At 30.6% G+C, this 27,055-nt stretch overlaps 2 protein-coding genes and 1 pseudogene across 2 annotated transcripts; 1 reads left to right on the top strand and 2 right to left on the bottom strand.

Moving 5' to 3' along the window:
* Positions 1-2,188: 2,188 nt before the first annotated feature.
* LOC134727582 (uncharacterized) lies at positions 2,189-3,412 on the bottom strand. Its single transcript, XM_063591962.1, has 2 exons — positions 3,011-3,412; positions 2,189-2,752 (listed from the first exon to the last, which is right to left on the bottom strand). The coding sequence occupies exons 1-2, from the start codon at positions 3,410-3,412 to the stop codon at positions 2,189-2,191; spliced, it is 966 nt and encodes a 321-aa protein (XP_063448032.1).
* Positions 3,413-4,055: 643 nt separating this feature from the next.
* On the top strand, positions 4,056-13,228 carry LOC134727581 (ATP-dependent DNA helicase RecQ-like). The gene is made up of 4 exons (XM_063591961.1): positions 4,056-4,098; positions 4,577-5,007; positions 6,729-6,742; positions 12,097-13,228. Exons 1-4 carry the CDS (start codon positions 4,056-4,058, stop codon positions 13,226-13,228), a joined length of 1,620 nt encoding a protein of 539 aa, XP_063448031.1.
* Positions 13,229-13,386: 158 nt separating this feature from the next.
* On the bottom strand, positions 13,387-17,693 carry LOC134727580 (uncharacterized; annotated as a pseudogene).
* Between the last annotated feature and the right edge of the window lie 9,362 nt (positions 17,694-27,055).

Below are 27,055 nucleotides of genomic sequence, written 5' to 3'. Positions count from 1 at the left end.
TTCCCGCAATTTCATGTTTTTATATTTGGAATATTTGACGGTTACGCCCCTTATTTCACTTTTAATGGTATCCCATTTTAAATTTTTATTTTCTAAATTTTGATATTTATCATCACATTCTGATAAAGTATTTTTGACTATATCCACATAATCTTTGTCTGTCAATAAACCCGAGTTGAATTTCCAGAAACCGGGACCTCTCTCACTAAAGTTTTCGCCTGACAGTGTCAACTTGATAAGACTATGATCAGATTTTATAGACGGAACAATGGATGTTTTTGTAACACTGCTTGACAAAAAATTCGATATCAACCAAAAATCTAAGCGACATTGTATAAGCGGGGTTCTTTGACGCCAAGTATATAATCTAGAGTCAACATTTTTTGTCCTCCAAATATCACATAAGTCAAATTCTTCTATAAAATCTTCTAATTTACTCGTATATTTTACAGGTGTGTTATATTTTGAACCACCCATTTTGTCTAAAGATGGATTTAGTATCGTATTAAAATCTCCACCCAAAACAAGATTTTGTTCTAACTTTTCATTTAATAAAATCTTTAATTTTTCAATATATTCAATTTGGTCATTTTCAAAGTTTTTGGTCGGTGCATAATAATTCACAAAAACAAAATCTGTGTTATCAATTTCAACAGTTAGAATGAGATACCTTCCGTTTTCATCTGCAATTTTTTCCTTTAATATATAATCTGTTGAGCCGTTAAACAAAATAGCAATACCTTTAGAGTTCGTTTCCCCGTGCGAAAAATAAATATCTCCACCCCATTCCCTTTTCCATAAAGTTTCATACGATTCAGTACTGTGTGTTTCTTGCAAGAAAATGATGTCGCTTTGAAATTTTTTTAACCAAAGAAACATGGATTTGCGTTTAAAATCGTTTCCAAAGCCATTTACATTAAGAGAAGTTAAATTGATACAATAATTAGCCATTATCTAGTTTTGGCTTTACAGTCTTATTAATTTCATATGTGATACACTTAACGTAGTTGAACATTATATAACTAAGTAGAAACAAAATACAGAAAAACATATCAAATATACAATACAATACAAAAAGAGAGAGAATTCTCTCTGTTCGGTCTGCCTGACCTAAACCATATAATTAATGTTAATGTTTGTTATATTCATTGTTCATTCTCAATAAAACGCATGTAACTTTCATTCATTAATAAAAACAATACACTATAGGTTTACCAGTTACGGTTTAAAGTACATGTAACTTTCATTCATACATAACAACATTACAATTTACAACCTTTACTATAAATGACCCAATTACAGATTGAAATACCCGTGCACAGGTACACAGACATTCTTGTTGATAATTTTGTTTACCTTTTCTTGCCGACGTCCGAATATGGGACACAGTTATATAATGGCAAATATGTATTTTGATAGAACTGTGGATTGCATTGCATATCACTGGATTCATGTTTTTGCATATATATATATCGGATAGTTTTTTAAGATTTGCATTGGGTGCAAAACGTTTAAAAAATGTTTGATATATACATTTTTGTTCGCCAACATTGCTGGGGATCGAAAGGATATTCGCACTTTACAAAAAAGGAAATGAGAATTCATTTTATAGAATACCAGTATATTGGATTATTCTAACGTGTGTATGTGCAATTTATGTAAATATAGTGTCAACAACAACAAAAAAGTGGGATTTTTTTTTCTCCCGGGATTATATAGTAATACACAGGGAAGATGATTACTTTCATGATGTCTGCGTGCCGGTACCGTGAGTAAATTTTGTTATATAAAATTACAATATACGCTGCATGTATTTTATTGACTTATTTTAATTCATGGTGAAATTATTTCGGATAAAGTTGTATGTAAATTTAAAATTCATAAAAAGTAGTTTTATCTACAGATTACCTATTAAGGTAATTCATTTGAAATTTGCTTCTTTATAACTCACTGGAATAATGAATACTATTTTTTAAAAATAAAATAGAGAATTGAAACTCTTAAGATACTTTGAAAATAGTAAACATATAGGATTTGAAAAGAGAATACATGAAACTAAATATATAATTTCTAACAAATTATAAACATGAAAGAAGAAAAAAAATGACATTCAGCATACTTTACTGCATGTTTATTGTCTATCAAGATGAGTTCAAACAGCAGTAAATTAGTTTAAAGTTTTTATTGTTTACATTTTGCGGAGAACCGATTTTACTCCCTCCAAGATAATATTGTTTTTTCTTGAACCTATCTTTGCTGTACCAGATGGAGGTGTACGTGAGGAAATGATAGTTATGTTGTGTGCATCTATTTCTTTTAAATAGTCAAGTATCCTTGATCCAATTCCGTAGTCTCTGTCGTCATCGTACCCGTCGTGTGTATGTCCGTCTTTGTCTGTAAACCGATATACCAATGTGTTGTATGTACATGCAGATACTGGGCCCTGCATTATTTGTCGGGCAGCTTCACGAACTTCTGCGTATGTTGTGGTGACAGTAGCTGTGACACAATAAGTATGACCATTGTCACTAACTTCATTAGAACTAGTTTGCTCAAATGTACCAAATTTAGACTTGTTACTGGCATCAAAAATAGCTAAAGCTTTTGGTGTTGACACTTTTTCCACATATTTAGATCCACTTTTGATGAAGAATAAACTGTTTCCTTTTATTTTAGTGCCTACATCTACTTCTTTGTACTCCTTTTGTTTTTGTACTAATCTTTTTCTGTTTTCACGCATATCGTCTGGAAACTGTGGAGTTATGTATATGCCATTTAGTAACTCTTTGTTTTGTTTGCCTATTGTTCGTGCAGTGTTTATGACATGCTCCCGGTCATTGTAGTCATGGAATTTAACAACTATAGGACGGGTGCTGTTTTTATTTGTCTGGGTCCCTATTCTGTGGGCTCGGTCAATTTTAATATTTTCAGTTATTTTCAAAACATTTTTGAAAATCAATTTTAATTTCGCTATTACGTTTTCGTCATTTCGTTCATGAACCCCTATTACTATAGCATTTTCCCTCATGCTGCGTTCAACCAGATTTGCTATTTGACTTTGTTGACAATCAAGTCTAGTTTCTAAATGTACCACGTATGACTTCATTAGATTTAATTCCGTTGTCAGTTTTGTATTTTGATTTCTGACTTCGGCTATCATAGTTGTTTGGTCTTCAGTTTCTGTTGCCACAGCTTGAAGTCTGTCTTCAATGCCATCTTTGGCGTATATGTCATTTTTAATACCATGTATTTCTTCATTTTGGTTTTCAAATTTTATTATAAGACTGTTTAATGTTTGTTGTATGCCTACTATGCCACTTAGAAGTTTGTTATTGAATGTTTGATCCTCAGAGTATTCACCGAGGTTTTGTTCGAGTGAGCTCTCTGTCTCCGTCATGTTAGTATCCGCCATTTTTATACCTGTGGTTTGTTTACTATTAAAAGTTTCTGTCTCTATTTCTCTTTCACGCTTACGAGTATTTTGTTTTTCACTCATTACCTTTATTCATTACTATCAAAGTAAGTTTGTTATGTGTTGGTTTCAGAAAAATTCACTGTTTCACCATGTTTAAGTTGAAATTATCAGGCAGGTCGAGCAGAGAGAAAAAAAACTCAACCATTCATTTCCAAGGGCAGATAATAGATATATATACAGTGTTAGACGTACAGTTCCCATGATAGTTATAATAAAGAATAAACTGCTCGTAATAAAGGCGTATTATATAAAACCTCATGAATCCTGCTCGTTACCTCAATCTAGCTTACCAAATAAAACAAAGAAGAAGCTCAAATACATCATACCCCGGTAGACTAGTCTTCTCCTGGATTTAGTATACTTACATCTTGTTCTTAATTTCTAATATCTTTTAAATACATTCTGATTATAGTTAACATACAAATTCTTCATGATCGTCATAAACATGCATGAAATATTTGCCACTGGAACCATCAATTAATCAATCAATCGATCTTCGTGCCGAAAAATGTATACACATATATTTTTTACTGGATACACATTCCATAGTCTGATAGTAGAATGATTGCATTAAAATAAAATGCCGAAAGAAATGTCTCACAGTTTTATCAAAATACCCGGATGTTTGTCTTTTTTAAATTAATTTTAATAAAAAAGCAAATAAAAGATGTTTACTTTTTTGTGATGACTCAAAATTTTATTTTAGTGATATTTTTTTTGGGGGGGGGGGGGGGTTCACATGTCCCGCCGTGTCTCAAAAATCATAAATGGTTATTTCTTAAAACTTTCTCAGAAACGTTTTATGCTTTGTTGCATAAAACTTCCACACAACAGATCGGGCGTATCATGCGCTCATTACGCAGCGGTTTATTGTCTCTGCTTATCCTCACTATAATTTAGAATTTATGTATTTCCATTTATTTTTCTTATTATTACTTCTTTATTAGTATATCTGCTCTTACTTTATTTTCATACTTTGACTGTTATTATGATCGGAACTACGAAGCTTTCTTTTATCTACATAGCTGTCAATCATCGCGTAGTCATGAATATGCATTACCTACCCTAGGTGGTTACATCATTTTAAGGGTTAATTATTAGACACAACCATAGAAAACATACAACTAAATTTTGAACTTAAGGAACACCAAAAATCAGCCATTGCGTATTTGTTAGAGGGTAACGATGTTTTTGTGGTGCTTCCAACTGGATATGGGAAGACTCTGATCTACTCTATTCTTCCTGAACTATTCAAGAAAGTAAAGAAAATAGACAATTCAGTTGTTTTTTTGGTCTCTCCTCTGGTTGCACTAATGAGAGACCAAAAAGAACAATTTTTCAAACAGGGAATAGAGAGTGTGTACCTTGGAGAAAAATTAGAAAAAGGTATAATTCATTTTTTTTCGATACAACTTCCAGGGGCGTTTCTAATCCGAGATAACTCGGACATCCAACGGCTGTTTTGCCACACAAGCTGGGGCTGTGGGACCATAGCCCCAGCTTGTCTGGCAAAAAAGCCAATGGATATCAGAGTAAGATTGGACTACGGCGGATCCAGCCATTTTAAAAAAGGGGGGGGGGGGTAACGGTATCGGGATCGTTCGCCCTAATAACATGTTCGCCCTGGGTACGTTCGCCCTGAGTTCGTTCGCCCAGAGAGTCCGTTCGCCCTACTAAAAAATATTGATATTCAGGGCATTGAAGTTGAAAAAATCATGAAACGGATTTACAAGTTCATTATTATACTCGGAGACAGTCCTAGTCTCAGTTATACTGCATACATTCATGATTGACTGAATACAATTATTTTGTTAACAAATATCAATAAAGAGAAATACATTGTACATACCAATTCTACTCTGTAAATCAAAGAGAAAATTATAAAATGATTGCGGCAATATAAGTATTCTGTCAATTTGTTAACAAACTTTAACATATTTTGTTCAAATACTTAGAATTATCCGACTGGACAACAAATAGAAAAAAATAAAAATCTGGGCGAATGGACCCTGGGCGAACAGGTATCAGGGCGAACACGTAGTATGGCGAACGTGAATCAGGGCGAACGGACCCGGATTCGGGGGTAACCCAGGACAAAGCAACAATACATTACAATACTACATGTCCCCATTCAAATGCATTGATCATGGGTGGGTTCCAACCGCTGGAAGTCCCCCACCCCACTGACTGCAACTGTTCAATTTGGGAAAAACTATGACTATTAATACAGGGTAGTAATCAGAGTCGGATCAAGCCATTTTAAAAGGGGGTCCAACTATATGTCCCCATTCAAATACATTGATTGTCCGCTAAGAAAAGGGGAATCCAACCCCTGAAACCCTCCCCTGGATCCACCACTGGTAATGACCTTTAACGCCAGGCATCAAACAGTCATTTTTAGGCTACTGTTAGCATCAAATAGGTTAAATTTTTATGGCAATTCATCAGAGGTCTAAAATGATTATTGTTATATTTTTTACCATCTTTTTTTAACTAAATTGATGTGATTCATCAAAAATGTTCCATGTTTTTATTGTCTTAAAGAAATTAAAGGTTTTATTGTAATACATCAAAAATTACCGTCAACTTCCTTTGGCAAGATTTCTAACCATTATTTGTCATGATAGTACCCCCTTTTGACCGGCATATTACAGCTATAACCTTAGCTGTACTAGGAAAACTTTTTGGAATTTTGGGTCTTCAATTTATCATTGTTTAACGGTCATGTTTGGATTCTGCAAATTTTGATTCGAGCATCATTGATGCATTTAATTGAGATGAGACAAGTATTAGGAGTATTAAATCATAATCCTGGTATCTAAATCATGTAAATGATAACTAATTAGTCCAAAAAATGTGATGTATTCATTAATATTTCATTAGCCGCAATACCTGAACATGATGCATGATTGCGGTTTACTATATATATGATATACAATGTACATGTATGAGGGGGGATAGGACCTTTATCGGGACTCTGGGATCAGGTGTTTTTAAGCTCTGGATTTCGGGATTGACCCTGTCAGATCGGGAAATTCTTGTTTTCAAACTTCGGGACTTCAGGATTTACTTTATTTAAATTCTGGACCGCAGGATTTCGTGTTTTTAAGCCCGGGATTTCGGGATCAGGACCCCTCCTATCCCCCCCTCATATATATGTTGGTTTTTTTTAAATTTTTTGTGAATATTTATTATATACACATGTATACATTAATGTAACAACTATTTTCATATCACTCATTATTGTTTTAAGGTAAAAGGTTTAAGGTATTTATATGTATAAAGTGTTCTCCTCAGAAATTTCTTTTACATCCTGATTAACATTATGTCACAAAATGCTATCTTTTTTCTACATATCCTGCATATTACAGCTTCACATCTAATATGACTAATACACTATCTATCATGTCTATTAGAAAATAATTTTATAAGCATCTCATTCTATTATAAAAAAAGAAGATGTGGTATGATTGCCAATGAGACAACTATCCACAAAAGACCAAAATGACACAAACATTAACAACTATAGGTCACCGTACGGCCTTCAACAATGAGCAAAGCCCATACTGCATAGTCAGCTATAAAAGGCCCGGATAAGACAATGTAAAACAATTTAAACGATAAAACTAACAGCCTTATTTAAGTAAAAAAAATGAACGAAAACAAATATGTAACACATAAACAAACGACAACCACTGAATTACAGGCTTAATTCATTTAACATCATCACAACTATGTTATATCTGTAAATTTGCTTTTGCAAATTTTTGTTTTCTCCGGGATTGAACTCATGTTACATTGATGATTAACAAATGATTTTATCATAAAATGTAACAAAAGGGATCTCTATATTACATATTTCATACCAAGTAGAAAACAATAAATTTGCGACCAAGATGGTCAATCACAAGTGGGTCTCATTGGGGTCTAAGTGTGACGCGGGATTGCCAATTTTTTGTAATCGTGACACATTAAAAACAGGAAATGAGGTCTTGCGGGACCCGGGAAATGACAAAAACATGACAACTGCTTAGGTACATAGTGTAAGCTGGATACAGGAATCTGACAAAACAGTAAGCAGGATTCAGGATCGGAATCCCCCAATGAGACCTCCTCACAACATGATGTGATAATTTTTAAACAGTTAATTTCCTTCATAGATGTTAGTGATAGCAAAGTATTTGGAAGGCCATTTAATTTATCTCAATTTAGGATAGTTTCTTGAATTTCCAAGAGTTATATAAGTATGAATAGATTGTATAAACAGGTTGGAAAACATGATACAAGTCAAGCCCAAACAAAATAAATATAAACATGTCTAAAATGAAAAAGAGGGACAAAAGATACCAAAGGGACAGTCAAACTTCTAAATCTAAAACAAACTGACAACGCCAAGGCTAAAAATGAAAAAGACAAACAGACAAACAATAGTACACATGACACAACATAGAAAACTAAACAACAAATAACACGAACCCCACCAAAAACTAGGGGTGATCTCAGGTGCTCCGGAAGGGTAAGCAGATCCTGCTCCACATGTGGCACCAGTCGTATGAAATGTTGAAATGTATATACCATATACTCATGATATTTTATATTATATTTGTTTTCGTTTAAAGAGATTTGTAAAAAAGTTTGTGATGGATTAATACCCATACTTCTCATGAGTCCTGAGAGTTTGTTTTCGGGAGTTTGGAGGGAAACACTTTCACTACCAGTGTACCAGAAATGCCTTTCTGCTGTGGTTATAGATGAAGCTCACTGTGTTGAAGAATGGTCTGTATTTTTTTAAATATAAACATCAATTATAATTTCATTACTACATACTTCTACCAACTTTCACATTTATGCATTTTTTTTTTAAATTTGAATTGCGAGTAATGCAGTTTTGGAGAAAAAATTTAAACATGTTTTGTTAATGCATGTAATGGTTTTTATTTTCTAAGGGAAAAGGCAATTTACTTTGTCAGTTTGTAGTAATGATTTTTTCAGTTGAGTCACATGTTTTTACACACAATTCTGCACAGTTACTATTCATGCTAAATATACTACACAAAAGTTAGTTGAGAGGGTTAATTTTTCCACACATGTGCCTTTAGGCATTTAGGCTTAATCTACTACACATGAAGATGTATATGTACATTTAGTGGCCCAAATTTTTTTCTACTAGTATTATTTTATGCTTTGTTTAGTTGTATTTGCATAACTGGAAAGCTAAAAATATTCTGAATTTAAAGAATGAACACAGTTCCTATTAGCATGATTAGCATATAATTTATATTTTCAAAAAATAAATAAATCTAATAATGCGATCTTAATACCATTAATTATTTCCCATATTTAAATCATGGCCTTCTTTTGAAATACCAAAATATAACTATAGATACAAAGTAAGACCATAAGCATGATAAGGTTTTGAGTTGGACATTTGGATATCAATTTATATTTCTTGTTTGTTAGTGTACAATTTTATATCTTAATCAGGAGTTTTGGTTTCTGTGAGAGAGAAGTCTTGAATATCACCACATTCTTTTTATTTTTATAGTAATAGATATGTAATTTTCTAACAGAAAAGTCAATGAAAATTTACATTCTAATGCAATTAGTTTGTAACGATGATTTTCATTGGACGTTGACAAATATTTTGAGGGGTTAGATTCCACGTTCTACCAGTCCGTAACTAAGAAAGCCACCATTTTGAATTCTGGGATATGTAATTTCTCAAAAAATAAACAAGATATTCACATTTTGAGCCTCAAAATCTTCATTTAGTCTATAATGAAACCATTCTGAAGCGTACGAAAAAGTAAAAATATGTTTAGTCATGTTTGACATCCAGAGTAAACACATGACGTCACATTATTTAGATGCTTAAGACAATGCAACAGTTTCGTGGACTTTTTCATTTATGCCATTTTTAAGCCAAAATATTTATTAAATGACATTTATTTTAATATGTGGCATTAGAATGGAGATAACTGTATTGTATTTCAAGCTTGGCCTTCGTAAAACTTAATTTTACTGTCGCAAATATCCGTTTTACCTATCTCCGCTCCGCATCGCTAGGTAAAATCAATTTGCGACAGTAAAATCTACGTTTTAAGAAGGCCAAGCTTAAAATACAACACAGTTATCTCCGAATTCCTAAAATGTCAATTAGCTAGAAAAAAGCACATCAAAATGATCAATAAGTTTTCATGGATCCTTTCTCTCAATTTACAAGCTACATGTTGTATTATGGTGAAAATTATTATGTCATAAAAAAGACTCATATTCCTTAAAAGTAATGAATTTTCATTTCACTCTCTCATAATTGTCATATTTTTAAGAAAAGATTGAAATTTGTGGAAATGCCCACTAGAAGTATTGAATATAACTTGAAATTGAAGTGACATACACATTTCTCCTCAAATGTTATGAAATTAAAATCAGCATGGTCTTTCATGTCTTATTACTAAATTTTTTTTTTTTTTTTGAAAAACAACTTTTTACATAAGTTATAGTTTCAATGTTGGGTTGATGTTTAGACGAGTTGTATATACACAATGTACACATCCATGTATCACCATCATTGATGGCGATCCGATGGATAAATCTGTTGTAGAGTTGTCACTGACTCAGACGTACATTAAATATATATATATATATACATGAATAATTCAAATACACATTAGCATTAGTGCCCTTGAACAGAGGAACAATATGTATGGGATTTGACAATATATTTTTGTCCATTACTGATATAAAGGTGCAGGTACAGTGGATCTTGTATTGTCTAAGAGATTTTGTGTGTTGCTTTGTTTAAATTTGAAAATGTTAATTGACTTGAACATTAATATTGTATGTTTACAATTAGATCATGCACGTTAACATTGGCTTTCAATGTTTTAATTTATTTGTTCTAGTTTTATTTTTCGATCAAATATTAAAGCAAATCCAGACAGAAGCTTACATTGGAAAGCAAAACACTTAACTCATGATTTTATGTACTGTGAATATGTGTGAACTATATTCATATTCCTTTACATAACCCACTGAGTTGCAAATTAATCATCATAACAGAATCCTGTGTCTGTATTGGTTTTTTAATGGATGGATAGAAGACAGAAATAGATCAGGGTTTAATAGTTTTATTCACATGCACTTGCTTATCACATTAATTTGCAGCATTCATCTTTGGATACAATTTAACACTTTTAAAATACAATTCTGTAATCATGTAATAATATGTTTATTTAACTGGAATTTTGAAAATGAAAGAACACAGATGAGATTCCAGACACATATTTATTTATTCACATTTATTATAATACAATAGTGCACAGAAATGCACAAATAAATTAACAATGATGTACATAATTAAAAAACTTCAAATGGCCCTACACATCTAATAGCTTAAACAGCTCAGCTATCAAATTTCACCAGGCACTGTTAATTATTTGTATTGGCATATATATGATATATGTATATGTTTCCAATCACATCTTTGGATAATACAGGACATTTTTTGACAGGTTAATGTCAATTTTGCAGAATAAATATCTTTTTTAACGAGTAACATTCTTCACTTACATGACCTACATTTACGTATGACAGCAAAAGATTAAATGCTTTCATGCAATGAAAATAGTCTTAGTATATCGGCTAAAATATAATTCTTTTCAAAAATTTTATGTTTTCTTTATGTAATTCATGTACTAAAATTTCCTTGGACGGTTAATTTTCTTTTCAAAATAAACTGAAAAAACAGATGTGATTAAAAAAAGATGTGATGTATGCATTAATGTGACAGCACAAACCAAAGCAAAAGAAACATACATTTAACCTTATACAAATGCTTTAGAATTATGTATAAAAGGCATTTGATATGCACCATTGTTATATTATTAGATTTGTCTTCTGAAGTTTTTAAATTCAGAAGACAAAATTAACTGATACCTTTTACATATACATGTATCAACAATATTTTCAAAAACAAAGTACCATCATTCAATAATCATTTTTCTTCCTCTAAAATAATACACCTAATCACTATTTATTCCATTCCAGATAAGTTCTAAAATTACACAACTTTTTCATCCAGTTGAAGCTATCTGGGATGCTTGTTAAACAATTCATCAAGCATGATACTTTTTAATGAGACCTGTTAAAACTACAGTAAATACTTCAAACAAAATATTTTTTTACTTCAATTTTAATTTCTAAAAAAGTGGATCATACTATATTAAAGTTTCTTGATGATTGTTTTCTAAAGTTTTTCCTCCCTCACCTCTCTTCTAATGACCTCTATTTTCGGCCGCATGACCCAAACAAGAAGTTGTATAAATGCCCTTTTTTTCCAGGATTGTAAAATAAATAGCAATAAGGTGTACAATGTATTATAATCTGTAAAAGTATATTATACATACACATGACATAACTGTATTTACAATCTTAGTGGCATGTACATAAACAAAAATTAATAATTTGATCAAATTAAAAACCAATTACTTATACAGTCTGCAATAATCTGGATTAATATTTTCATATCACTTGTATAATAAATGTATAATACAGCTAATGAAAGCGAAATTAAAAATTCAACTTTAATATGTATTCATATATATATAATTATTTAACAGGGGTAAAGAATTCAGGAAAGACTATTCCAGACTTGGAGAACTTCGAAGCATTTTACCAAATGCAGTTATGCTTGCCCTGACAGCAACTGCCACACAGCAATCCAGAAAAGAAATTGCACGCTATTTACAAATGCAAGACTACAAATTAGTGCTCTCTTCATGTGACAGAAGCAATATTTTCTACTTTTGCCAAGAGGCTCCATATTCATTGACCCAAACTTTTACTTGGCTAATCTCAGTAATTCAACTGAAAGGAGTTAATACACCAAAGACAATTATATACTGCCGAAATATTAAAGCTTGTTCCCAAATTTACGCACTATTTTTAGATAAGCTTGGTACTGACCATTCATATTGTGGACAACCATCCTCTAAAAATTGTTTATTCGGTATGTTTCACCATGCCACAATGGACAAAAACAAGAGAAATATCTTGGATAATTTTTTTAAATTAGATTGTAAAACAAGGGTAATTATAGCCACAACAGCATTTGGAATGGGCATCAATGTTTCAGATATCCGATATGTGATTCATTGGGGAGCACCTAGAAGTCTAAATGGTTTTATGCAGGAGAGTGGTAGGGCAGGTAGAGATGGTAATGCTGCATTCTCCATTGTGTATTATCATAACATGAATATATCGATATCAGCTACTAATGTACCTATGCATGACTATTGTAAACTTAAATTGTGTAGAAGGCACTTCCTTATTATGTATTTTACTCCTGAGGAGTCCAAAACTGATAAAACTATTCATCAATGTTGTGATATTTGTTCTAAATTATGTTCGTGCTCTGATTGTAATATAAACTCATTTGGGTTTATTTTAGATAAAGAGGACCATGCAATGGCCTCCATGTGCGATGAATCTGATAAACAATACAGAAATGTTACAACAGAGCAGCGTGACAAAATAAAAAGTGCTCTTAATGAATTACTTTATGATATGATTTCAAATTATGATTGTACATTAATTAACAGTGATGTCATTACTGGTCTTAGTGAGAAAACTATTCTAGAAATTGTAAATAATGTGCACTATATATATGATTTTAGTGATATATATCAGGTTTTCATATATGATCAAACATTGACAGATACTGTTCTAACTATTATTAATAATGTTCTTTAAACAAGTTTTTTAATCTGTTTACTTTGTGCATCATCCATTACAGTTACAAATATTTAATTGTATATTATATATGATTAACAAACATTCTTATCAACCTGGTCATTTAGTATCTGTATTAGTTATTTGTGATGTCAATTTGCTGTCTCATTAAACTTTCCCTACTGTTCCTTCACATTTTCATGATGATACTGTATCAAAATCAAAAATTTAAAGCAATTTAAATACAACACAAAAGAAAAAGAGAACTACTTTCTTCTATAAGTTGTTGCAAAAGCTAGTGTTGGCAGTCTCTGTTAACTGTGACGTCCAAAAATATTCACTCTGTGGTTTATAAGGTTTTTAAAATTTTAACTATCTTAAACTATCCTTGATTTCTTCAAAAATGGGACAGAAGCAAGTTTATGACCAAAAGCCAGTATTTAGAATGAAATTTTGTACAAATTTATTAAAGATTCTACCTGTTAGCACCTCACATTATAAATAACAAAGTAATAACCCCTTAATCATTTTTATCATGCATTATTTGTGTTGTAAAGTCAATTTTGGTTCAATTGTTATATAATTTGTAAAATATTTTACCGTAATCTATTTTGACAACCACCTATGATTCAGAAATTGTTTAGACACCTTTTTGGTACCAAGGTTCTCTGAAAGCTTTTACTTACAAAAATTTAAACAAATCAAATTATGAATTTATCTAAAAATGTGCTGACTTAAGAGTTGAAGATATTTTATGATAAAGTTGCTATTTAGTTTTTTCTTTGTTAACCTTGTCCTTTCACAGATCAGAAGGTGATGGTATATAGAACAAAAACATTATTTAATTTACAGTGCATTTTATAATTCAAGGATTTATATGAATATAATGATTTTTTAATAATTCTTATGAGGCAAAATATTAGATGAAGATTGTATGCAAATGAATTGTATGATAATGAACTGCTATATATAGGGCTAGTTGATATTTGAGCTAATGAAGTCCATATTAAAATATTAATGTCATTGTACTTTTTATTTTATTTTTTCTGGACTATGATTTTGTTTGTGTGAATATGAATTAACATTAAAAATATAAACTGTTAGGATTAACGATAAAATGTACAAATTGACAATAAAATTAACTGTTGAAATGTTTAAGTTGTATTACTAAGCAGAATTTTAAAGAAAAACAGTTGTTGTAAATAAGAAAAATTTCTTTAGACAGTATATGCACATATACATATACTAAATGTTTTGTAAATCTGAACTGTTTAATTTCAATTAAAAAATAAATTTGATGTATTCATTAGAAAAGTATTACATAAATGTAAATTATTATTGATCTTAGACAATTTGTTATAAAACTTGTTATTTTATTTTACTAGAATCATGGAAGTTAGTGCTGTTTAAGGGACTATAAAAATTGAAAAAAGCACTGTTTTCTTATACAATTGTGTTTGTACATATCATATAGCAGTCATCAATTTTCAGAGTGCTATATATTAATAAACAATTTTTTTATCTACATTTTCACTCTCTTAAATACCTCACATGAATCAACCATTGTTTGTACTATACTATATCAGGATGGAATGTTTTTATAGACAATTGTGTTAGTCATTACAAATTTACAGAGTACTATTAATTCATAAAAAAATTGTCATCCACATTTTTCAAACTCTTATAAAAATGTCTTCAATACCCCACATGAATTATCAATGGTAATATAAACTATAAAAGGTAAATTGTATATACTATTCCTATCACATTACAGATTACAAGTATGCAAATCTTAATGAATTGAATTGTAATGTTCAATAAACTCATACATCGGAGTTTTGCATTTTGTTATTACTATATTAATTTTATATTTGAAGAACTAAAGATTTAGTTTTCAACTAAGATAACAAGGAATCAAATCTAAAAAAAATATGCTATTTTGGATATGAAAAAGGATACGATTTTATAAACCCTGATAATGGCTCTTTGAAAAATTCTTATAAATATATTACTGAACATCAAATACTTCCTCAAGAAATAACCTGCTTGTGTTTATTGTATGAATCAAAATTGTTAGGTATGTTTATTGAAGAGATAAAAATGTTCAACAAACCAAATCACATAAAAAAATATCATGTGAAGTTATATTCCTATTTGAATCAACAGTATGAAAAATAGCTAGTGTGCACACTTCTTAAAAGAAATTAGGATAAAAAATGTAGTATCAATAATGTTGCATGAAAAATTCATCTTACAGTCATCAAACAAAAATTATTCCTGAAATACAACCAGGCCTTTTCAAAATAAATTTTATTAACAAAAATTTGGATCAAAAATGTATCTTTAATTACAATGTAATATATCTATAGGTTTTGATTCTGTTATATAAAGGCATAATGATGTACAACAACTTGCATAAATTATAAACACATATTTAAATCTTGTATATTATTTGTAATAAAATTGTTGAATTATTTAAAACGTTGCATTGGAAATAGATATTTTTACAATTCAATATTTTGACTTTTTATTGTTCTTTTATGTCTAGCTAAAATGCAATTTTCCTGTTCGAATACATTTTTTTCTTGTCATGAATGTATGCATGGAACTCTTTGATATCTATATCAGCAAATAAGTCACTTTTTTCCTTTTGAAAACTGTTATGGCATCTACCCAAAATGTTTGAAAAAACCTTGCCTTCTTTTAAATGTTTAATGATTGAAGCTCTATCTTTTTCTAAATCCTGTTTTTTGTGGAAACCTGATGATGGTGACACATTCAAACTGTTTTCTAATTTTTCTTGGATGTTGTGACATGTCATCATTGTTTTGCCTATTCTGTTTATCACTTCACCTGACTGATTTGGACCTAATAGTTTGACTCTAGACTTCGCATATCTGTTAAGAAGTTCCATGACATAGTCACCATCCAGATTGTTGCCTTCCCCTCCTTTTAAGTTTACAAACCTATTGAAAACAATCTGATGTCGCTGTCTTGGAGTAAAGAGAGCATTAATGCCTGCCAGCAACAAAAATGACTCTAATCTATATTTTGTCTTTTTAGATTGATGGTATACTAAAAAGGCATATTTCCAGTGGCGCATTGCTCTCAACCCATCACCATATTTTGTTGCCATCACAGATAGTTTGCGTAGTAGGCCTAATTTTGTCAAATTAGTGGCGTAGTATAAAACTTTGTCATCATTTTGCCTATCTTTGTCATCTCTTTCTTCTATCCTCACAATGCTTTCATTCAATGAATTCAAGAAGTATTTGTCAACAACTTCTGCTGTGAGATGGAGAAGAAGCCTTTTTTTTGTGGGTACATCAGCAGTTTCAATATCTGCTGGTATTCTGTCAGATGCACTATTAACATTTTCTAAATTGAAGTGTTCCATGCTGCAGTTATTACATGGCAATCTGTAACCAAGTCAATAAAAGAACTGTCAGCGTGGTAATCTTGGGAAACAGTCTTCACAACATTTCGTCTATTAATAACATTACGCAACTGATATAGAGTCCCTTGCTCCCGTGCACTTGAAGTTGCATAAAATCTGTCCATAATTACCTAATAAAATAAATGTATATTGGTAAAAATTAGTTGAGTGTAAATGAGAATTCTTAAATATATTATCATAATGATACTTCAAATAAAAACAAAATGACTTAACTCAGGCTTGACCTTACTAAGCTTTTGGTTAAAAGCAGCTATTAAAACATACTTAGATTGATTTGATCTTTGGTCAAACGGCCCTTTTAAGAACTGCAATTAAGCTATTTCCTTACGTCCAGTTTTTATTGGTGGAGGAAGCCAGAGTACACATAGAAAACCACTAACCATTGGTAGAAAACATGAAACTGCTAGTCGATTACAATTGTAGCCACAAGTGCACTTGCACGAGTGGGGTTCAAACTCACAATTTTTTTTATGTATAATGTTTTTTTAATTTTTTTTTTTTACAAAGTAGTTTCTTTCAAAAGCATCTGTTGCTTCTACCTTGTCTTGATTTATAGGGTATACACACTTGTCTATTGATATGTTGACCATGTCTTTAAATTCAGAATTTATATTATTGTGTTGTCTTTTACTTATAACCCACATAATTCCTTTGAATTAAACAGGTCTTGCATCTAGTGCAATAAAATTGGTACCGTTAATTTTATTTTTGCAGATGCCAATGTATTTAATATTTAGATATTGGTAGTGCATTCTCTTCAACAGGTGCTCTTTCTAACATAGCAATTCTAATTCTAAGATTTAAAACAAAAATGTACAATATCTCATTAAAATTTATAAGAAATACTTTTCAAATGGTTTACTGCTTATGCATCTTAGCTTTCTTTAATAAAATAATTTTCATAGAGGAGCAATCAAATGCTTACAGTTTAAGCAAAGAATTTTTTCATAAAGATTGGTATTAAAAAGGACATGTCTTAATGGTACTTACTTGTAAAAAATTCATTTTTTCATGAAAGTCTTCCACCATGGCAATGACTCCTTCCAATCTTTCCTCAGGTGTGTCACCATCAAATCTGGCTGAATGTGCTGACCTTATACGCTCGACACTAAGCTGGTCACCTCCACATGGTATAGTTCTCATTCCAGCACTTGTATCATCCCTATATAAAAATGTCTTACTTAGTTAAAACATAACAAATCTTTGTAGTTTAAAATTATCTATGCAGTCCATCAATTTTGAGTGTAACCTTCAGGCCTAAATGGCTATAAATATATCATATGAGTAAAAATGATCTGCAAGACAAAATCTACAATTAAGTCAGCATGACCTATAAACATTCTTTTATTATTGAAGATTATATTCGTAATTGCCCTTTAGAAATGGGTATTTAGACTAAATATTTAAAGGAGTAGGGGCATTAAGACCTAGTTTTGGCCTAAGAAAATAAAATTTGATTAAAAAAAACCAATGAAAATCAGGAAATTAAAACAAATATGTAAATTAAGTCATGACTTGTTGCCATTGTAACTTGTTCAATGTCAAATTAGTCAAGTATTCAGTTATATAAGAATATGTATGATAAATTTAAAATTTGAACTAATTTTTGGCCCGAATAAGAACCTTATTGCCCCTACTCGTTTTTCTTAATTGTGAAAACTTTAATAGATTATTAATAGAAACTTTACTGTGAAATTAATGATTGAAATTATAGGGAGATTTAATCTGTAAAAACTTTATAGTTCATGTTTAATTGATAACCCTTTTCATTAAATTTTAAGTCAAAGAAAGCAATATGAACCTCATATCACCATATCGTTTATTATCAATATGGAACACAATGTTGTTTTAGGTTTTACCCCATATTTATTTTCTCAATGGATTTATAAATTTCGAACAGGGGTATATACTTCTGCTAAAAATTATGTTTCTGTGTACAAAGGAATGTGTATATAGGCAAATGTAATGTATTTACCTTATCTCTTCATTCATTATCTCTTCTTCCTCCCTGTGTCCAGGCACAAACTTATGTAGATACTTAAGTACCTCAATCATCTCGCTTGTTTTATTTTCATTCAGTGGTAAAATCCCTAACGGAACCTGAAATAAAATTATACATTGTATTTCTTTTTTCCAAAGTCAATTCATGTTAATGAACTCAGTCATTGGATTTTGAAAAAAATGCAGGTCTTATATCATTATTTTTCATTTCACATGTGCATCTACAAAATTAATAAAGTCCTCATCAACTACAATGTATTTGTTGTCTGTACATTTTTCCAATTTGAAAGGGCATAACTCATAGAAAAAAAAGTTTTCATAATATCCTATTTTTGTGATGATATGCACATCTACATAGTATGTCCTACTTATGTTAAAAGTATCCTAATTATTTTCCTTGGTTTCACAGCAGTTTGGGTGACAATGTCTGACAATGAGACACACTGACAAAAAAAACACCATTATACCCTACTTTGTTGCGAGAGATATAAATCTTTTTTTCAAGTTAATATCTGCTTTTTATTTGTTGTGATGACTTGATAGGTTGCTTCCTTTTTTTAAACCTCTATAACCAAAAATATAATCTATTATAGTTACCAAACAAGATTTCAAATGTTGAATTGTATGGCATTTGCTTTTAAAGATTGAATTATAGTGACAGTCATTAAACTGAAGGTTCAACATTATGAATGATCCATAAAAATAAGGTCAAAGACAAAAACTGATGCACTTTGCTAGTCATATTTATACTATACATCAAATATAGATTGTATTATAGCTTAGTGAATTTTTCTACAGTGACTGAACTGTAAACAATGTTTTTGTGAATTATAAAGCCATTAACATCAGATAGTATAAATGTTCCGCACCATATGATTATTTGGACCATACGCATATGGTCATGACCATATGGGTATATACTCATATGGTCCGACCGTACGCGTATGGTCGGGGTAATTAACACTCTGTTACAGTTTACTTGGAATACTTCTAAACTCTTCATATGGAATGACCGTTCTTTAAAAAGACGCTATCATATAGTTAATTTTATCTTTATATTATAGTAAAAAGATTAGCTAAATAAAAATTACAAGTGTCACAGTTAATTTTACTTGTCACAACTATAATAATCACAATTTATACCGATGGTCATTATCAATATGGAAGTAAATGTCACTCCAAGCCTACATGCAAGAATGTAATGAGCGATGAAAACTTACTATGGCATAACTAATTTTTTCTCATAGTATTTGAATTAAAAAAATAATACAGTGTTTTTTAGATAAAGTTTTTGTATTATTGAAACTTTTATAATGTGATTTACCAAAAAAATACTTATATGGTCTAAATACTCATATGGTCCGGCCCGTTTATAACCAAACGAGAATTATACTCATATGGTCCGACCATAGGCTTAGGTCGGACCATATGAGTATACGCATATGGTCATGACCATACACGTATGGTCCAAATACTCATATGGTCTGAAACATAAATACAAATGCATGTAAGTTGTAACATACTTTTGTTGTAGGCTAGACCAAAAATAAACAATAGTTATTTGAGAAGTAAAATTTTCTAATATAATATTTATAAGTGTATATGTGATCATGATCAATAGATGGCTACTTCTTTAGACAATAAATAAAATAATTTACCACGCATGACTTTTCTTTCATTTCTTTAGAGAAAGTATGTTGAGGATGTTGGTCGATTGTTCCCTCAAATACTTTGAAGCATTTCAGATGGTTGACAAGCAAGGTAGCTGTAAGATTTATTATATCCTCCCGTAAACCTGATATGTCATCTGCATTTGGTAAAAACTCATTATTTGTTACATCTACGAGATTCCCTATTTGTAAGTCATCAGGGAGATGCTCACAGTTGACTCTGTCCTTTACAGCCATTAATTGGACATAATGCTTAAGCATATTCTGGTGATCTTGCGTCATATCCCTTACTTTGACATGGAAATCTAGATTATCAAGGTTAAACCTATAGGCAGGACTCAAATTGTCATGAGGTTTGTTTGCACATTCAGGAGTATTCATGGAATAGGAATGATCATTCATGCTGGTGGGAGTATTGTTCTCAATTTTGGTGTATGAATGATCATTTTGTGCAGCTGTATTTTGACAACCATTATCTTGTAGTGATATTTTCATGCGCTGAACTGCTTGATCAGCAAAATTTTTAATTCTATGAAGGTCTTTATTCATAGTGGAATAAGATGTAGTAATTCCAATTTTACAAAGAATGTGAAATGCATCTTTCTGCAAATGATTGTTATACAAGATTATCCCCAGATTTCGTTGTAATGCATTCATGGTCGGCAATCTATTCTTGAAGATTATTGACATAGCTGTAACAACCCTGCTCTCACTCTTTACATTTGGTCCATTAGCTGATGCAGCAGACATCAGTGACCATAACACTGGGTTCTGGGTTTTTAGCTCATGTGCTAGTGTTTTTATATCAAAACTCTCAATATTATTAATAGTTGTTCTTATATGAGACTCAGGTTTTTTAGCATAACCTATAGCCTCTTCTTTTATCACAGACATCACACTGTCTATTGTCTTTTGTCTGATATCCTTGTTTTGGTGTTGTAATAAGTTTTTTACCGCTTTCTTTATGTTCCCATTACAGATGAGTTTTACAATATCATTGAGTGATGACTTCCAACTTAAATTTAAGTAATGCACAGCTTCTGTTCTGGATCCTCGTGTTTGTGTAGGATATAGTGCTGGTGAAGTCTGGCATGATCTATTTATAGTTTTCACATCTGTATAAAAAATATCTTTTTAACAAAATGAAAGTCTATCTTTTATTTTCATCAATTTAGTTTGTACCAGGTAGAATATTGTTTCTTTTGTACAAGTCCATTTACTTTGTACCTTCCCTTGCAACTTGGTTGTCAAAATAGTTTAAAAAAAAACATTTTTGAAACTTTTTCGTATAGATTTAGACATGTTGATCTTGAATTTAAAGTATCACAGATTTTAAAAACAATTAAATATGACCCTTTCATTGAAAATTTAATAGATAAAAAACACAATTATCAAATTTATTTTGGCAAACAAAGTATATCAAATACATGTAATAAAAAAAATTCAATAATGCACTTTAAGTCTAATAGAAATAATTACTTTCTTTCCAATTTAGATTTCATTGTTACATGTATCATCATATACAGTAAGAAAAGGTACAAAAGAAGGTTTTTGTGATAATGGACGTTAATAAATGTTGTTTCAATATGTAAACAAGTATAAATACCTTTTTTTTTTTAAATAATGCTATTCTTCCTATAATGCAGTCTTTTCCAATTTCATGGTGAAATCTGCAGGATTTGATATCATTCAAAATAATGTCTACACTGCAAACAATCAATTGTTACGTTTGACAGATGTATAACTATTTTGAGAATGACACGTGTATTAATAAAGCTTGTGAGGAAACATGCAAATTCTGTGAGCCTGAAAAATATAATGAGATTTCTTCCACTTAAGACTATGTAAATATTGAGTTTAAAATACTTACAAATATATTTATGTACTTATAAGTAAAGGCATAAAAATATATATCACAGTATTTGGAGAGTCATAACAAGTGAGAGAATATGAACTGCATTTTCCTTATTAGATTAATCAGAGCAAAATCTGTAATACTACAATCACGCTTCTTCTTACTTTTTATTAATGGGCTAACATAAAGAGGTCAAAAGTTTTCATTAAATACAATATGAGCTGCATTTTATAATTTTTTTAATTTTTTTACAGAAGTGTAAAACTTGTATTGGTGTCGATCAAATGAATTACCTTAGTTTTACTTTAAATGTTGAAATTCTCTTCCTTAAAAGAACTGAACACACACAATGCATATTACTATCTAGCTAAGGTGTTAAAGGGAAAATTCACGATTTTTTACTTATGGTTTAAATATGTTCATTATGACATAATATATATATTCACAAAGTTTTATCGCTATATGTGCAGTAATAAAGGAGAAATTCAATATTTAATGAAAAAATATTAACTACTTCCTGTAGGTCGTGACGTTTTCTCCTGGTTTTTGCATGCCGGGATTTAAAAAACAATCATTAAAAGTCTTTGTTTTTAATCATATTTTAACGTAATCGTAAGCGCGCCGATGACTTATGCTTTATCTAATAACCATCCGATAATAAGAAGATAAAACGCACATACGTTCAATTGTACATATTCATGAGATAAATTTTCTATGTTAAACGTATATATTCGAATTATTTTTGTAGACAACACAAAAAGTTATAAATTGATTTTTAATTAATGTATTTTCGGACTGATAAGGTGAACAAAGTAAAGTACAATAATCTGTAAAGACAATATGTTGGTGCACTCTTATTGACCTATCTCTGCTATGACTTGTTTGATACGATGTGTGTATTCACGGTTCTGTAGCAATACTCGTAGATGGCTTGTTGAAAGGTAAATTGTTATTTGCACTTCGGTATTTAACCACGCCTCTCGGGCACACCTTACCAGGTGTGACTGTCTATTCGGATCAGTGAATTATAAGACAAGGGGAGCATCCAATACACATATTTAAAATATATATTCAAGTTGGTGACAAATAAAAATTGATCGCCGTGGAATTATTTAATTATGTTCAAGGTGCTATTATTTATTTGAATTCAAATAAGTTAATTTACTAAGAAATACACAATTTTTGGTTAAAGACGGGAAACTTAATTCATATGTCCGATTGAAATGATTTACACCTTTTGTCCTTGATTGATGTCTAAATGTAATAAAAAGGAGAACTTAGAAATTATAAATAGCTTTACCAAAGTATTTTTATTTGTCTTTATTTAATCTAAATGTTCTCATTCATTTATTTGCCTATTAGGCAAATAAATGAATGAGAACACTTAGATTTAGACTTTTTAAAAGCCACGTTCAAATTAATAACTGGAACTCACTGAAGACAACTCTACCGAAGCGGAATATAATATGAACCAATAAAGAAAAAAATACTTTTGTACTTGAGAAGTCTTAAAACATTGACAGCAAATTTAAGGTCTTCTTGGAATGGAATCGAAAAATTACGAATAGATATTCTTTATCAAGTGTGAAAAACGTCAACCAAATTTAATCATAATCGGGGACGTCCTTATTAAAGTAGTCTTCGTCTCACAACGTATAATACTTTTAATAACTATTTGACCAAAGATGTTTAAAAACAAAAGACAACGAATTTAATGTCATCTTTCCCTATTTTTGAATGTAATTATAAGTCTGTTCAACTGGCAAGAATACCCCTAAAGCGGACAAATATCTGACAAGCAGTTTATTCTTTAAATTTGCTGTAATTGAATATCAAGAAAGAAAATAAATCCCGAAAATGATTTGAAACTTTAATACTCAATAGCTTTCCTAGAAAATATTCACATCCCTCGGGGATTATTAGTGTACGTCCAGTTGCATATGTCGGAACAGTTGTGGTGATGACGAATTTCTTTCTTTATTCGAGAACAATCTAATTGATATATAAATCTGTGATTTTACTATGTTCATAACTTCGATGAACCAAAGCAAGTTATAGATCGACCTGTATTTAAATCAAATTGGTCCTCTTCTTCTTCTTCTTCTGTTGGTATACAATAGTCTATCGAATTGGATGATTACATACTGTTGGTATACGTGGACTAGTCTATTTACAAAACTTTTACCCCAATTTGCACAAAATGTATGTTTCTTTCTTATGTTCAATGTATACATGTATATATTTTAAATTGCGCTGTAGTTCCGTAACTTTCTATCCGGGCGTATAAACGAATCGTCGACAAGTGCGCACATTTTTTTAATCAACATTTCTGGAATGATCCAACTATGTCCTTTACTATTGACAACGAGTAAATATTACATTGTCCCAGAGACAATTATATGTCTCTGATTTTCCCCAAATTAACCCTTGGAAAAAATACGTATATTTGTATATCTTCAATTTTTTTTATTTTTTTTTTGGTATAATTTTTTTTTTTTATAAATAATATTCTTTTCACCAGAAATTTTATTTATAAACAAGCGTATGAGCTAAGTACTGACTAGTATATTATATCACTTTCGGACACGCAAGACAGAGATGTATATTATACATGCACCTGATAGTTCAAAATGGAAAGTTATAAGTTATCGGCCGTGTACACTGATCAATACCTACAGAAGTGAAACGATGCATGAACTTGCAGGCCCGACAGGAAATCGCTTGAATACCTGGTCGTGTCAAATAGCAAATAGGGCTTTAGGGTTGGTAATAGCCAAGTGTAAACTTTTAGGTGGTGTTTGTTTCGATGTATTTGTAAAATTATATGAAAGTTTAGTTTGTCCTATAATAAAATATGGAGCAGGTATATGGGGTGTAAAATCATATTCTTGTATTAACTCCATTCATAATAGGGCTTGTAGATTTTTTCTCGGTGTAGGAAAATATGCACCAAATGCTGCAGTTACTGGAGACTTAGGTATAACACCTATTTTTGATAAGCAGTGGAAAAGTATTATTCGTTTGTGGTGTAGATTAAATAACATGAGCTCAAACCGTTTAAATGCGAAAGTTCACAAGTGGGCTGATAGTATGAGTATTAAGCATAAGTGTGTTAAAAACTGGAATTTTGTAGTAAAGAAAACCTTCTGTGAACTAAATTTAAGTCATTTATCGTGTCCTGAAAATATGGACACTAACTATGTTATAAAAATTTTTATGTCAAAATTACATAGAAAACATGTCGATAATTGGCATGCTGTTTTGCATTGTGATAAATCTATATCGGGTAGAGGTGGCAATAAGCTACGAACTTACAGACTGTTTAAGGAAAATTTTGAACCAGAGGAATACTGCAAAATAGCTTTACCCTTCAGTCACAGAAGTGCTTTCGCCAAATTTAGATGTGGTGTTGCTCCCCTTAGAATTGAAACAGGGAGATATGAAAATATTGTTTTAGAAAATAGAGTGTGCCATATATGTGACGTTTTTATTGAAGATGAAGCGCATGTTTTATTAAGATGTCCTCCTTATGACGATTTTAGAAACCATTTATATCATGTTGCTGAAACTTTTAATGATAATTTTAATACTTTAGATGATAATCAAAAGTTAGTGTTTTTATTCTCAGATGTAAATATGATTCGTGTGTGTGCCAAAACCTGTCATTTAATTTTAAAAAGACGTAGGAATTTTATATATTGTACATAGTATTTTATTTCATATTATGTATTATTATTATCTATGCATTTTAATAGTCTCTTATAATTCTGTATAGAATGGCTCTCATTTTATTTAGTGTTATTTTACAATGTTACTATTGTATACAGATTGATTGTACTTGTTGAGAGATGAGACTTTAATAAAACATTGAATTGAATTGAATTGATTGTCACCTTACACCCCTCACAATACCTTTGGGAGTAATACCTTATTCCATGCGGGTGATCAGTGGAGCGAAGATCCTAATTTATGTGAATAAAGTATATTACTTTAAAGAATTATGAAAGAATTAGATTTTCGAAAACAATTTTCACGGAACTCTTATTTGTGATTTGAACTTTGACTTTTTAACTAATTCCAATATTAACAGTTTAAAAATAACAGACTATATGGTTATTAAATATATAAGAACATTTTCCGAATCAAGTTAGTTAGTCAGATAAAACAACCGTACGATTGACAAGATATCGACACGTAATTACGACAACATCGGTTACTGTAGTTTTGTTTCTTTATGGTTTATAGACATATCGTGATTTTTATTTGGACAAGATAACAAAATGGCGGAACGCAAAGAACTGATACTCAAAATTTAAAATCGATGGTGATCTCTTATCTAGCGGAATAAAACTTTAATATTTATAAATTTGAGCATTTTTATACAGAATGAACATAATATGAATTTTTGATTTTTTTGCGAAGTTTCCCTTTAATGAAGTTTACATGAATATGGTCATAATGGATTCACTGAAACTGAATTACTCAGATGCAATGTTTTTAGCTTACTTTCACAAAATAGAACTATACTGGCTGCTTACAAACGAATAAGTTTTTTATCATTTCATTACCAGTAATGACTGGACCAAAAAAATATCATATTTTAGGGTTTTTTTTGTATCTTTATAGATAGTGCCCATAAAACTTGAGGAAATTGAAAATCAGCATTTTCAATTTCTTATAGAAATTAATATTGGAAAGGGAGATAACTTCACAAAGATGAAAAACTGTATTACTGTAAAAATTTCTCTTACAGTATACAACCTTTTTTTTTCAAATCAATTTTAGATTGGTTTAAATATTTTATGATAAAATGATACTTTAATTTACATGATAATAGAAAACTAAAATCTTTAACTTGAATAACT

Source organism: Mytilus trossulus, chromosome 8 (assembly GCF_036588685.1).
Source record: "Mytilus trossulus isolate FHL-02 chromosome 8, PNRI_Mtr1.1.1.hap1, whole genome shotgun sequence".
NCBI lineage: Eukaryota > Metazoa > Mollusca > Bivalvia > Mytilida > Mytilidae > Mytilus > Mytilus trossulus.
The sequence above is the reverse complement of the archived record's forward strand: the minus strand, read 5'-3'. Positions and strand labels throughout refer to the sequence as shown.